This window comes from Accipiter gentilis, chromosome 19, assembly GCF_929443795.1.
Source record: "Accipiter gentilis chromosome 19, bAccGen1.1, whole genome shotgun sequence".
In the NCBI taxonomy this organism is placed as follows: domain Eukaryota; kingdom Metazoa; phylum Chordata; class Aves; order Accipitriformes; family Accipitridae; genus Astur; species Astur gentilis.
In genome coordinates, this window is record NC_064898.1 from 12,468,645 (window position 1) to 12,484,155 (window position 15,511).

At 40.1% G+C, this 15,511-nt stretch overlaps 1 protein-coding gene across 2 annotated transcripts in view; it reads left to right on the top strand.

The window, feature by feature from the left end:
• PDGFD (platelet derived growth factor D) overlaps positions 1 to 15,511 on the top strand; it is a 148,080-nt gene that overhangs the window by 103,014 nt on the left and 29,555 nt on the right. For both annotated transcript variants that reach the window (XM_049823393.1, XM_049823394.1), the window contains exons 4-5: positions 9,980 to 10,039; positions 14,660 to 14,861. In XM_049823393.1, the coding sequence (XP_049679350.1) occupies positions 9,980 to 10,039; positions 14,660 to 14,861 (262 nt within the window). The remainder of the gene's footprint in view (positions 1 to 9,979; positions 10,040 to 14,659; positions 14,862 to 15,511) is intronic.

The following is a 15,511-nucleotide window of genomic DNA, read 5'->3' on the forward strand; positions in this document are numbered from 1 at the left end:
ACAGCCTGAACACCTGGCCTGCTCAGGCTAGCACTGCAAGGCCAGGATGGCATGGGTTTGGTGCCTCCTTGGTGTCTTCATAGATGTGGTATGAAGCTGTCTCCTGCAATTTTTATTGATACTGATACCACACCCACGTAGGTTAGAACTAACTGGCTGTGCCTGTTGGCTGGAGCGTACCCATCTTCGGTTTCCAGAGAAGCCGCTTGCACCTACAGACCTCGTGCTCTTCTGAGCACGACCCTGCCCTGCACCTGTGGGAAGGTGGTGAAGACATGCAGATGTTCACGCAGTGAGGAGAGGCCCCACCTCTGCCCATGGTCCGCTGGGAGGTGGTGGTCTGTGGTGGTGTGGTGTCCCTCGCTTTGGTATGGGGAGAGCATCTCCCCGCGCCCTGGAGGAGAACTCTGTGTGTGCAGGCATAAGTCACCCTGCGTGCTGTGCCACCGTGTCACACTGCAGGTTAGTTTCATGTTTTTCTTCTTCGCTCAGCCCAGGCTCTTGGCGCGAGTTATGAGTCCATGTGTGCCACCAAATAGAGTTTATGGCTTGTACCTTTTTCTCCATTTGCATTCTTCTAAATGAAAGCTTATTTTTCTTTTTCCGCCTCTGCTTCTGACCTCTGGTAGTCCCAGCATATTACTTGGTATTAAATGGTGTTTACAACTTCTTTTTATTTTCTTTTCCCAACTATTTTTTTTTCCCCAGCTTCAACTTCTGTGACATTTTCCAGGTCATTAGTACAAAACTGAAAAAACCTGTTCCTCTTGATTTTCATTGCTTGAAAAATATTTAGCCTATTGTAATTCTACAGCCATCCTTAGTCTATTTGGTTATGCTTGTATTTAGTCAGAATTTAAATAAAATGTGTCACATACTAATTCTGACCCAGTACATACCTTCCTGGTCCTGAGATAATGGTCTCAGTTTGGTGTTTAGAAGGGTTTCCCAGGCTGGCTTTTGGTAAGATAATCCCAAAACTGATAACATGGTTTAGTGAGATAGTTTACAAAAATGTGGCAAATGTGTTTTCTTCTTACCTAGTCTTTGTTCGTAGTGTTACTTATAATTGATATTTGTAAAAATAATGCATAAGAGAAATGAGAAGTGTGACTGTTCCTAAGGTACATGTATTTAGTTTTAACAGCAATGGCATTTTTTAGGAATAGATGTGGGGCTGGAAGTCTAGTCTGAATAGGTTTTTTTCCTTACTCTAGCTGTTTGATGAAACTCAAGTTAAAAGAAATTCCCAGTAAGCAGTACCCCATGCTGTTTGCAATAAAACAACTGCTTTTGATCCCATCAAAAACCTGGAAAAGCTAAGAGAAAATGGTTCTTGTATTCTTCAGAGATTATGTATTCTTTCTATTTTTATGATTATTGTTATCATCTTAGAAAGTTTGTATAGCAGTCCTTTTTTGTTGTCCTAGAAAATGCAATGCCTTCCAGTCAAAGCAGGAGGGTGAACAAATTGTTTTGCTTTGCATTTTCTGTGAAACATAACACATGCTCCTGCTGCATGCTTGCTGCAGAATTAAACGGCATCCTCTGGGAGAGAGCTCAAAAACAAATGGATCCTTCACAAAAAATCAATAGGCTGTGATTGCTGCTAGGACAGCTAATGTCCCTTACTGGTACCTTTTTACATTGTGTCCTCAGCTTTGGAATTAAATTTGCTTAGCTCCATTAGAGTTTTTCATTATTATTATTATTATTCTTCCCATGTTTCTCCTAAATCACATCTGAAAATGTGAGCGTGCATGTCAGAGCACTTAGCAGATCCTCCTGGTAGAACAATGGAAAACTTGGAATATTAAATGAAATTAGGCTGTATTTGTTAATGATTATTTTCCACTGATTACAGAGTGTGCTTAAATCTATAAAAAATAGGTAAAAACTGAAGTGGAAAGAAGACAGAAAATTAATAGCTTGCTCCTAGGAGGTTTTCTTTCATTAATATTTTTCCTTCTAACCCTAGTACTGGGGCCTCTCATACCTCTTGGTATGAGTCACACCAAGAAGGAGGGCCTGAAATAACCAGCTGTCGCTGCCTTCTGTTAACTCTGAAAGACTTTTTTGCCCACCTGGACACTGCCGGGCAAGTGAAGTGTCAGCTTTTTCAGTTTTGCTCAGGGCAGATTCACCTATTACCAGGGAGGCTGCTTCCAAAAACCTGTCAGTCAGCGTGGCAGAAGTTCACCAAAGTCCTCTCAAGGGCACTGGACTCTGACCTGGGAGCAAGTTTTTGGCTCCTGGGGTCACTCCTCCCAAGCTCTTTTTCACCTGGCAGCTCCCCAACACCATTCTGATGCGCAGCGTCGCACTGACCAGGACCCCTCTTGCTGTCCGCTCCCCGCTGCCCTGGAAGAGCTGGCGTGGGGCATCACTGGGGGACCAGCAAGCTCTGCAAAATGGGCTGGCACCGTGGCCCAGGTGTGCTTAAACACTGAACCAAGGTGAGCAAGGAGCCCAATTGCCTTCAGCACCCTCCACTGTCACTGCCAAGAGATGGGCACTGCAGACCATAAGGCACGAAGAGTCGCTGCTGAAAGTAAGTCTGTCTCTCTATACAATAGTAACATAAAGGGAGCAGCCACAGTCTTAGCTTAACGCACCTGGCTTGCATCCCTGGATGCGATAAGGTGAGCCAGTGCTCACAGGGAAACAGTAAATGCAGTGGTAGCCTATAACGTCAACGGCAGGAGAGCGGCCAGGGCAAGTGCCTGCTCGTTAGTCTGACCTAGAAAGCTTACGGGGCACTTATCAGCAGAGAAGGTGGTGAAAGATACAGGAAACTAGAAAAAAACTCCATGTGTCTTTTATCAAAGAAGTTCATGCCAGACTGGAGGATAGGCTAGAGGGGAAGGAAATGCTGTATAGCAAATCTAATTGGACTTCAGAGGAGCATCTCACCCAGTGCCACGCAGGAAACAATCACTTACCCTGGAGGAGATGGCAATTAATAAAAGAGCCACGAGGCAGTCAAAGGGGAGACAGTGTGCTGTAATGCAAAAGGGAGTATCCAGCCAGGGAGAGCTCGCTAATGGGAGTTTCTAAAGGATTGGTCTTATGATCGGTTTTATTTTCAGGGGTTTTTAGGGACCAGAGCACAGCCTCTCAGAGTAGCATTTTAATGGCTTTTGCAGTGCACACAGAGCTGAAGTGCGTTGCTCATGAATAAGAAAATCAGAGTATTGGAGAGGAGAACTGGGTGACCTCGAGCACTGGAGAATTGATTTGCAGTGAAAAGCAACAGCCCAAAAAGAGCAAAGAAGTCACTCATGTAGAGATTAATAACAAAAATATTTGCTGTTACATGTCATCTCACTGGTTAGCAAAGAGGGGAGAAGAAAGTTTCTGGGCGTACTAGGCATAGGACCAATGAGGCGGTAGTTGCATCTTTTCTGTAATACTTTGTACAGTTTTGGTCCCCATAGTACAGAGCAACCACATCTTTCTTGGACTGTGTTCAGGGAACAGCTACAGGACAGTCGGGAGAAAAGAGGACATTTCATACTGAGGGCCAAGACAACTTGGCTTACTTAGTGTAATAAAAAGGATGCTGAGAGGAGATATAACATCTCTTCAGAAGTACTGCAGGAAGCAAACTTGGGAGAGGAAGAAAAGGACAAAGCTGGCACTTACATAAGTACAATTAAGATAAATTTAGCTTGGAAACAGCCAACCAGTCTGAGGGTTTTGGAAGAGATGACCTGGAAGAGCCTCTCAAGTTTTGTGTCCCAGTGTTTAATTGCAGAAGTAAAATTTGCCATTCATGTAAAAATGGCAAAGGAGGGATTGCAGAGTATTTACAATGAATATTATTTGATTTATATTTTGTTTACAATTGCTTAAGTGCAGTATGCACCAGAGTAGGTATTAGCAAATTAAATCCCTTGCACATGGAGATATAAGGACAGGCCTCTGTGATAAATAGAAGAATTAAAGGTAATGCACAATTTGCACAGCATGGCAGTGAAGTCCTGTGCACTGTCTTGCAGGTATGTGCATCAAAGAGGATGTTCATGGGCAGTGTAGTGTTAGATGACATCTGATTTTTCAAAGGCATAGCTATTGTCTCATTTGAACAAGTATTATCTGGCTTTTTAGAGAGATCATTTAAATGTCAGTGTCTTGGGCACTCTAATAGTACACACCCACCAATGCCTAATTCAAAAACTAGGTGAAGGATGAAGAGAACTATTGACCAAACGTAACTGTTATTAAATATATTTTTCTGCTTCAGTTTTACTTTAATTTTCATAAATAAATGTATTAAACTGCAGTTAACCTAAAATATTATTACAACTTTAAACTTTTGAAATTTTAAGTATCTTGTTCTTCCCGCTCAATTATATCTAGTAAATGTGTCAGAACAAATCAAGAGTGATTTTATATGTCATTTTGCACTAGTATTAACTTAGTAATAACTGATAAGGTTGTAGCTACTGATATGGAGTGGCAACTGGGCTTCAGAAGCTCAGTTTATGTCTTTTTTTAAAGGGCAAGAATCATACTATCACATTTGGGATCAGACACTTTGGTGGCTGTCTCACCTTTTGTTACTGACTTTAAAATAGTGGTGTCATGGATGGCCTGCCTTTTAGGATGACAACAAAACATAGACAACAAAAATTCAGTATGGGTAAAGTTATTTGTTCATTCCTTATCTGTTCCAGTAATAGTTGCCTTCAGTGGTAAAATTTGCTTGTACTTCCAGTTTGAATATTACTGCCTTCAGATTACAGCCACCTGATTTTGTTAAATGTTTGCACTGCTAGATAAAAGAGCTTGCTGACATTGGTAACTGCCTCTTGTAGCTAACTACACGTTATTATCTGGAGAGACAAGGTTAAGTTACCTCTAATCTTCTTGAAAGACACCGGCCTCCATTTAGTGTTTCATTGCAAGGCATGATTTCCAGATTATGAATAATCATTGTTGCATGCTTTCCAAATTCAGCATCTTTTATTTTAAAGCCTGGTCACCAAAATTGAACAGAGCAGTGGTTTGGCCATTACTGTAGGTAAGAAAAATGCAGCCTCTGACTTCCTAGTGAGTAGCCTTTTGTAGGAAAATAGGTATCTTTCGGCATCCTTAGGAGAAGTGGTAATAAATACCATTGTGATATGGATATGAAAATGAAACCTAGCAATGTGATGGATTGAAAGTGTGGTAAAAGAAAAATATTTCAAAGTGTACGTCTCTATGCTTTTATTTATCTTTAACAATAGAAATTGGAGTGTACTACAATGCTACATAAGAAATTATAAATAATCAGTGGAAGTATACAAGCTTGAGTATTTACCACAGCATTTTTTTGGAACGGAACTGACTTTTCTTTTCCCTCTTACTTACCTAACACCTTTGCTGTTACACAGTGTGTTCTGAGTTTGGGGTGTATTTGCTTGATATACCTGTCACTTTGTATATAAAATGTAATATTTAGAAATTCAATGATCAGAGAAAATATTGGTACTATTGCTTGTTACAGGGAAAAAAAGAAAGACCTTATTTCTAGATTATTATAATTATTATTGCTAACTACAAGTGCAAGTTTATCTGCTTATCAGCTACCTATCTGCAAACAATGCTGAATGCAATAGATACATGTTGACTATTGTTCAAAAATAGTTATCATTGAGTTTCCTTTTCTTAATTTAAATGTTAGGATAATTTCGTCACTTCTTCTTCAAGTTGTAATTTACCCTAGACTTTCCTTAGAGACCTTCCACTGTCCTACTCCCTAATGCTTACGTTTCAGTGAGAGATCCCAACTTCTTTTTGTTTCTGTACTGGACCTCTTTGAACATGCCCCATTTCACCTCTGATTTGCTTTTGCAGAATCTGCTCTGGGCCTCAGTACATCCCTTAGCCCTGTTCTTCTGTAAATTTCTAGAAGCTGCTTCTCTTTCATAGCTATGGCGTCTAAATACCACAAATGGGGTGACCACAGACAGAGTCCAACACTTTCAGCTTTTCCGTGTTAATTTTTCCTTAGTTTGTTTCTTTCTTCCTCTTTCTCATGTTTACTTGCCCCAAGGACATGCCTGCATTTTTACCTTTCCCTCCCTCACTTCTCTCCTACTCCCATGACAAGGTCACAGTAGAGAAGGTTGCTCCTTCAAGGGAGGACCTTATTAAACCGGTAGGCCCTAAACATCAGTCCAGGATGCTCTCTGGGCTTTTCTTAACCACAACTCTTTTGTGAACCTTTCCCACACCCTGAAGTGGAGAGCGTCACCTCAGCTTTTGTTAGCCATAGCTTATAGCTGTTTTGGCAGATAAACAATCTTTGACCAAACCTAATCCAATCACCCCAGAGACCTGTAGATTAGGAGAAACAGTTTAGAGAGGAGCTTATAGACATATGGAGCTGCTGCTTTTCACTGGAGAGAGCTGCCTGTGTGTTGTGCCCATCCTGTGGCGATTATTGCCTCTCCCAGGCGTCATGCCTCATAGATGACAAGCACCAAGCTGACAAAAGACTGGCCTACAGTGAGAAAGTATGTAAGAAATGAAGAATCACAGAAATGTTAGAAAGTGCTTCTTGCTTTTAATTTGAGGACCAGGCAGTAATTCAGCATGGCTGGGAGGACTAACATGTTTGCCATATTTGTGGTACAGCAAAGTGAGTCATGGACAACATGCTTCTCAAACTGGCGAGCTTCCCAGCCTCATCCCTGGTGTGTCTTCCTGATGCCTCCCTGTTCCTACTGACCCTGCCAAACCCCATGGCTTGAGCCCAGCAGAGCCTGTGCTGCTGCAGGTCATGGACCCCCGGGCTGCAAACCATCTTCCTCGGCAACCAGCGCTATCGGGCTCTGCAGTCTCATATATCCTTGATAGCAGTGATTTTGCCTCATGATCTCCACTCGTGAAAGGCCTAGGTGAGACGAAGAGTATTCCTTCCCCATGACTCTGTGTCACTTAATTGGAGATGAGTGGTGCGAGACAGGCTATAGACAAAGTCAGTCTGTGAAGGAGAGAGTAGTTTATCCTTGTCTGAAACAGAGCCAAGAACAATATATCCATGTCCTTACATATCTAACTCTAAAGACTGACTCAGGATTTGTCTTGCTGAAGTGTAATTTTGGAAGTTGAGGTATGGAAGTTGATTTTCTTCAATAAAAGTAGCTGCTGTCAGAAGGTGATGGGTAGCCCTGTTGTTTTGCCTGTATTTTTGCTGCTTGTAGAACAGCTAATGCAATACTTTGCCGAAGTCTTATGTGATGTTGTTACGTTACCATGACACACATATGAAAATAAAAACACTGTTGTCAGGGTGATGTAGCCAGATTATTACCACCCTGTTTTTCCAGTTTTCTGGAAAAGCTAAAAAAACATGTAATAGTTTTTTATGTTTTAACTAGAAGTTTTAATGTCATTTTAAGTAATGAAGAAAACAATAGCCAAGTGATCACATGCAAATTCACGTAAACAAGGTAGTATGAATTGAACAGATAGCACTGAAAATAGATTTGTCCTTCAGGTTCTGCTAGGGACAATGGTGAGAATGGAGGAGAGGATTTTGTAATTATGAGAACCACTTTGATATTATTACTTGAAATAGCTGCAAGCAGAAGCCATAGATAATAATAATCTTCAAACTGTAGAGGTTGAAAGCTCCAAGAAGCCAAGAATGACTGCAGCTGCCTTGAGTAATGGTGGAACAAAGCCATATAGTTGTGAATAGTTTATGCAGATGAAATATAATCAGAGTCAAAATGTGCAGTCATCAGGTTTGAGATCCAAGAAGCAGGTGGTACACATGTCTTTCTCAGGGTTTTGGAGGGGTTCCCTGGCATCAACCATCTCAAAGAATCATAGACTAAAGATACGGTTTTGATATCTACAATTAGATAACAGAAGGGGACCGTCACTTCAAACACAAAATTATTCCTTGCCTACAGTCTTCTCCAGACATTCAATGAGGCAGATTGTTTCTGTTTTAAAATAATGCCTCAGAACTCAATGCCACTTTTTTTGGAAGTGCTAAATGGAAGCTAATGACAGAGAGGAAATTATTTCCAAGTTTTGCAACTGGCAACCATTACCAGAGGATCCATGAGCTTTTCAGATCCATTTTTATGTACTTTAAATCATGACTTGTCAAGAACTGGGCAACCAAACGTGTAGAGAATGTGGCCAAGGTAGCCCACTGCTCCTGAATTATTTATGACCTGATCATAGCATTTGCAGATCTCTTTACTGTTTATAAAAAAAATCTGCATTAAAATTTTCACCAATAATGTTTTGCTTCTGTATTCCTAGAAGAAAATGACTACTTCAATTATTAATTTTTTAATAGCCCTGTAGTTTCAGTGGTCACTTAGGGGCACTACAGTGTGATAGCGTTTCTTAACTTCTACTAATCTTAAGTACTGAATAAATCACTAAAGTTTTTCTTCCTGAAATTTGAAAGAAAAGAACATTTTAAAGAAGAAGAAACAGTAACAAAATTGAATAAACAATTTTGTGACTTTTGAGACACTTCATTATTTTTCTATAGGAAATGAAAAACATTAAATTACCACGTATATTGAGTCTGGATCTGAAAGCTTCTCTTGCTTCTTGACTAAAGGAGAATTTTACTGAGGAATTAGCATAATATGTGATCAATTTTCTCTTTTCCATTCCTACGAAATAATTGAATATATGCATATATGTACGGTCCAATGCAGCATGGACTCTAGAGGGCATCAGCTGAGCAGCTACCCTTCCATTTTCACTTGCATTTGCCAACTTAAAAAATGTATAGCAGATACTGAGTCAGTGTAAATGGTGAGCCGAGGCATTAATCCATCTTCTTTAAATCCTTTCATTATAAATTCTGTTATTAGAAATTAAAAACTTGATATGCTGTCACTTCAGTCCACTTTCCTTACCTGCCTATTCATGCTGTTCATTAGCTATTCACTGCATGTGTGTGTTTATTAACCATTCTGTAATGCTGCCTTTTTTTCCATTTTTCATGGTTTAATTATTCCAGTTGGAAATTAGTAAAACTGCCAAAAGATTAAAGAAATGGCTTCTTCATTATTTAAGTAATGATTGCCCATCACTGGTCAGACATGTGGATTGGGATTTGGGTAACCACATATCAATATCTACAATTTTGACATCTGTGTCTAAGCTAGTCCTCTCAGGCTCACATTATAGACAACAGAGAGAAAAAAGTATTTTTAGGATGCAATGTCATCCCAAATTAAGCTTCTAAAATAGATGAGATGTTTTGCACCCTAAAATTGCTACCTTTAGTTGACTGTAAGTGGAAACAAGAGCGACTAGCTTAGATGTTTGCTTTGTAGATGTCCAAAGGTAGATGAGATGAATCCCATCCCTGTGCTCAAATTAATCATAAATGCCCAGAGGTTTTGTGTGATGACACTTCTAATGTGAATGTACTGTGCCTGCATTCTTTGATGTAAAGGACATAGTGCCATTCAGTGCCCTGCCCAGATGATCAAGTCCTGTTCAGCACAAGCACCAAAAGCAGTACAGTCATGTCAGGACTACATTTCAAATGGATTAGATTACCCTGCTTTTCACATTGGCTAAGTAGTACCAGGGTATTAGCATGTCCACATTCTTTCCAGAACAGATCAGTTTTGGGGACATCATTAATACTTCAATTGTAGACATACAGAATTGGTGTTTAATGTTTATGTTGGAAGATAAATGTAATGGCCTTGACCAGATTAGGTCCTGCTATGCAAAGCAGCGTATATCATATTACAAATAATAATAATACCTATTCTTGCCCCAGCAAGCTCACAAGGAGCTAGTTTATAAACAATGAAAATGGAGGAACCTGAGGAAGTAGTATTATTTAGGAATGACACATGGCAGTGGCCTCTTGCATTAAAGAGGGTTGAAAAAGATGACAGATGTTGAATGCTGAAACATACTTTAGATTCTGCAGTTAATTTAGGACATTGCCTTAATGATGATTTTTACTGTGGGTTTTTCCCTTTAGGATGATTTCCAACATGCAGCCTCAGAAACCAACTGGGAGTCAGTCACAAGCTCTGTCTCAGTAAGTAATTTGTTACTATTTTGCCCATGGATGGGTTGATAGCACGGCTTGAATCCAACTCACTGAAATGGCACCTGCACAGAGGAACCATACATTCACCTTTGGCAGAGGATGAAATAAGTGTTTATCCAACCCATACTGGAGTCAGCCAGTGTGTTTTTAAGGATAAAAGTTTCAGGATATGCCATCAGCTGTTGTAACCACATGAGATAGCCATTGGGAAACTTTTCTTGCTTTCAAACTCATCCTGCCAATATGAAAATACAAGATATAAACTCCTAACAATCTTCAGTTGTAAAATATCTTGACATAAATAGAAGACTATACTTAAAACAGGCTGGCAGGAAAATGGATCTAGCTTTTCATTGTCAATACTGGGATTTTTTTTAAGTGTTTGTAATAAAATCTTCTCTCTGAAGTCTCCATATTCAGCAGTGAAATGTGACGGGGGGGGAAAAAATAAGGAAAACAAGTAATCCAGTATAAAATTCAATTTTTCTCTTCATTACATTTGATTTGTGTCGTTGGCCAAAAAATCCGTCCCCTCTTTCATTTCCCAAGTTAAATGCTGGGGAGTGGCAATGTAGCATCAGAATTTGTGGGGGCAGTCCTCTTCTGTGCACTCTGCTGGCTGGTCAGCACCATGCCACAGCTCTTGTAAACTCTTAAAACACATGAGATGAGGACAAGTGCTCAAAGCAGACTTGAGACCAATCTTTGGAGCATTCATGGAAGAGGGTTTAGTGATGGCATATTTGTTAAAGTAGCTGCCAGGAGTTGCCAGTGGAGGAGCAGTAAATAAAATACAGGTAAATTCTACTGATTAGTGTCCAAGCCAGGCAGTGAGAGAAAATTCTGTATTGCCAAAATTGGAAGAAGTTAAGCCAATCTCACTCGTATTTGCCTCTGAGTTTGCAAATGACACTTTTCCTTCATGATACAATGCATTGGTAGCCTTGAACTAATTGTGCTGGAAGTCCTGAGTAGTAATGTTAGCAGGGCTGAAATCCATTGGATGTGCCAAGCAGGAGATGCTAAAACACTGTTTTGCTGAAAGACATAAACTCATTTTTCATTCTAATTTGGTGTTGCAAAAAAAAAAATAAAAAAAAATCTATATGATAGAATATTTTGTTTAAAAATATGGTAGGCTGATGTTTAAAAATGTAAGCCTAGGGCTCCCTCATCAGGTAACTATGAAAATGAGATCTAGTGTGTGGTAAACGCCATGTTAGTTATCCTCCTTAACATTTTAAGATACACAATACACCAAACAATGATCCAGTATTCTTTTTGTATTGAAAAAAAAAAGTTTATTTATCTTTCACATCTATTTGTTTGTGAAAAGTTGTTGTTAATGTGTTACAGGTACGGAAGTTCAGTACAAATATTACAGGTAGCAAGCTAATGCCCAAGGTCACATGGAGACCTACAGCTAAACCAGAAGGAGAACCCCAGTTTCATTGGGTTTTGCCATACCATCCCCTGTCTAATAAAACATACCTTCTTCCACCCGGCATGCATTGTACCCACTAGCCCTCTCTTATCCTCAGGGAAAATAAGGTGGAGAGGTTGAGTAATTTTTCCCAAAGGCACCAAGGAATAAGTCTGAGGACATTCAAATTCTTCAGGAGAGAAAGGTACAGGGATCCTGCTATGGCCCTGAGGGACGGAAGGACAAACTCAGACCTGTCAGTTGCCGACAAGCTGGCATACTGTTCTGCTGATACTCAGTTAACATGGCAGATCTAAGTTTTGCCCCTCAAACCCACAGGCAACCCAAAGATTCATTTTAGGATCTGGATACATTACAACTCAGAATGAAAATTTGAGAGTGAGCAAATTCTTTCTTCCATGTCTGAGGTCATATCACAGAATCATATTTTAGGGTTTTTTTCTCAGAAAACAAAGACCAATACTTCTGCCCTTAACCCAGCATGACAAACCCAGAAAAAAAGGAAACAAAATTCACGCCTTATTAGGTTAGTTTCCATTAGTTGTGAAGTAATGTTATGACCAACAAACAACTGTGATGCACATTGAACTCCCTGTCAGCTTCACAATACAGACAGAAAATAGAAAAGAACAGGGGAACAGAAATTAAGGGTAGGAACACTGACAAAAAAAAGATACCTTTGTATCCCATGAAATGAAAAATGCGTTCAGAGCTTTTAAGAAACGTAGAAGGTACATAACATGGAAGATCTTTGCTCTTCATCGCCTCTTGCATTTCACTCTTCCTCTTGCTCTCTCTTTGCATGCGATCTCAGAAGCCAGGTTACGACAAGCGCAAGATCTTCTAAAGCTAGCGCCTTGTTCCTGGCAGGTCAAAAGAGAAGCAGTTGGGTTGGCAGCTTTGAAGTTGCTTTTGGGCCTGTCACATGATGTCCCTGCCAGCAGGTTATCTGAGCTGTTGAAATAATTCCTCCTGACTTGGCTGTCACGGAGAAAAAGTTAAGCTTTCTTCTGTGTGTGAACGAGGTTGCACAAATCTCTTGAGTAGGAACTTTTATATGAAAAGAAAATGGGGAATCCCTGCTGCTTGTATGAGTTTGAAATGCCCCACAAACTCACAACCTGACCTGTAGTTCTGTAATGAAATGCACAGTTGAACACATGAAGAAAAATTTTGCATCATCTAAGGCACACACCTATGGCCTGATTTTTATGCTGCTGTTTCTTCAGCATCCTTCACCATCTCCCTCACTTTTGAAAGGCAGTTGGGGACTGGTATTTCCCTGTTGGGCTGCAGTCACAGATGAACTCCTCAGTAAGCAAGTAGCATTTCGGTGCATTTTTCTTTTGTAACCTCAAAGACTGGGTTAGCTCACTGCACAATACCCACCCGCAGCACAGTCTCTCCTGCAGCACTGTTTTAGATAACAATGCTGTGTTCATTTTGCTGGTGTGAGCTTTTCAACTCCTGCCGCTCCCATCTCTCTGATGGTCTCTATTCCAAGCCACTTAGAAGTCAGGAGAGATGCTTTGAGGTACACCTTCTCTCTTAGCGGGTCATGAATTTTTGCAGCCATCTGCACTTTGTCTCATTTAGTACTGCACTGTAGAGGCATTGCAGTCACAAGTGCGCCCTCTGAAACTTCTTGTGCTGTTCATTATAAGCAATAAAGCACAGCTATGCTTTCTTCACCGCACTATTGTAATGTTTTCTATTTCTCCTCTTTCTTGTTTTGAATAATTTGGACTGGTAATACTTTCAGCAAACATACGCAGTAAAATATCAAGGATTGTTACTTTTGTGATATAACTTACTGTTAAAGACAACTGTTTTATTTTAGAAGACATATATGCTTTAAAACTATTTTGGTAAGCATTGAAGGACACGATCCTGCAAACAAGTGAGTAACTGTACTCAAATCAGTTGACCTTCCCATTACTACCCAACCAAGTGAAGTTAATCACAAAGATTAATAGTTTAACATATGCATTTACTTGGGAGATGAGGCAAAAAAATTATTTTGGGGAACCATTAATTTTAAATGGCATATTTCTGCTACATTACTTCAGAGCTGGGCTTCATGAGAGAAGAGGATTTCTAGGGGTTTTCCTCCAATGTTTTAAATTCTAAGACCAAAATCCAAACAACTCTTGTGCTATATTATGCTTCTCATTGGACAAAATCAGGTATTTATAAAGTAACAGATCTGCATTAATAGTTTTTCTTGCACATATTTTACACATAATATTAGCCTTTGTGCTTGGACAAGGGAAGAATTGTGATACTAAATAATTATTATTAAAAATGCTTAAAGTCCTCTCCAGTAAAAATGAAATTTTTACAATCTTTCTGTCAAAGTCCAGTTGTGCCACAAGTTCAGTGGGAACCATATACACTCAGAGAACGGTACCTGGCACTTCCTGGTGGGAAATAATATTCCATTTGATATTATGATATAACTGTGAGGATATCACTATGTTGGTAATCCCAATATTCATTGTTACATTGCTGAGATCCAAATATCACATTTTTTCTTGTTTGCTTAGTAACTTGTATTTTTGGTAAAAGAGCGGGACAATTGGCATTCATCGGTGTTTCACAATACATTGAATTCTTGAGAATAAACGGCCATCTTTTCAAGTCTTTAACCAAGCCAAATTTGTTGTCCAAATTGACAGGGAAAGAAAGACAGTCTAGTGGACTTGTTGCCTTTGTCTTTCTCTGCTGTGGTTTCTGATCTGCCTATTTTGGATTTACCAGCAGAGCTGGCAGAGCTGTGAAGGCACCAGCCCACCACTACAAGGCACCTCTGTTCTATGGTCATGTCCATCACAGTCATTTCAAAAGACATTTCCATTACATCTTTGTATATGTGCACACCGTCATCCCCTTTGAGGAGTGGGTGTGCACGTTGACAGTCCAGCAGTGGCAGTGCTTCCACTCCCTGCACCTCCTCCAGGATTTGCTTGGGAGGTCCTTGGTGTTTCTTCTTTCAAAAAGAAAACACGGGCATAACAGAGCCTGGCCCAGCTAAGGACTTCAAAAGATGGCCCAAAGTAGCTGTTTCAGTCAATAATGAGACAAGTTTCTCAGTAACTGTTTTCAGTTGTTCTAAGTGGTGCTGTAACTTATTCCAAGTACACTGAGATGTATGTCACTCTTAGGGGGTATCCTATCCCTCTCCATCAGTGACTGACCCTACGCTCACAGCGGAAGCACTGGATCAGACAATTGCTGCGTTTGACACGGTGGAGGATCTGCTCAAACACTTCAACCCAGACTCCTGGCAAGAAGATCTCGAGAATTTGTACACAGACAGTGGCCACCATTATCGAGGCAGGAGCTACCATGACAGGAAGTCCAAAGGTAGGAAAAGACACTATATACATACTTTGGGGCAAGACCAGGATATTCCTTCACTCCTCATAGAAATGTCCATTGGTCATTATAAGCAATAAAGCACAGCTATGCTTTCTTCACCGCACTATTGTAATGTTTTCTATTTCTCCTCTTTCTTGTTTTGAATAATTTGGACTGGTAATACTTTCAGCAAACATACGCAGTAAAATATCAAGGATTGTTACTTTTGTGGTCAGGTATTAGATTCTGGTGCCCGTGTTCCTGTTAGAGTCACAGGGCAAGGTACCACCTATTAAAACCAGGGATAAGTCATTTAATCCTTAACCATTTTCTGACTGAGTAGAATCTCGCCTGAGAAATCAGACTGAAAACTGCCCATCGTCATGATGAATTCACAAATAAAAACATAGGCCCATGTGTAAAGGACAGATGGTTCTCAGCTTCACTCTCTTAAAGCCCTTGCTTTGTGTGTAAGGCATGGGGCTCCTAATTACCTGCACTATCATCCTCCTTTAAATACCCTGCTTAGGGATTGTTCTCTGTTGAGTGAGGAATAATCACTTTTATCACATTGTGCTTAGGGAAGCATCTGGTGCAGACACCTGTATGTGCAGCTGTTTTTTTAGGATGTGAACATCTCACTTTTTCATTATGTT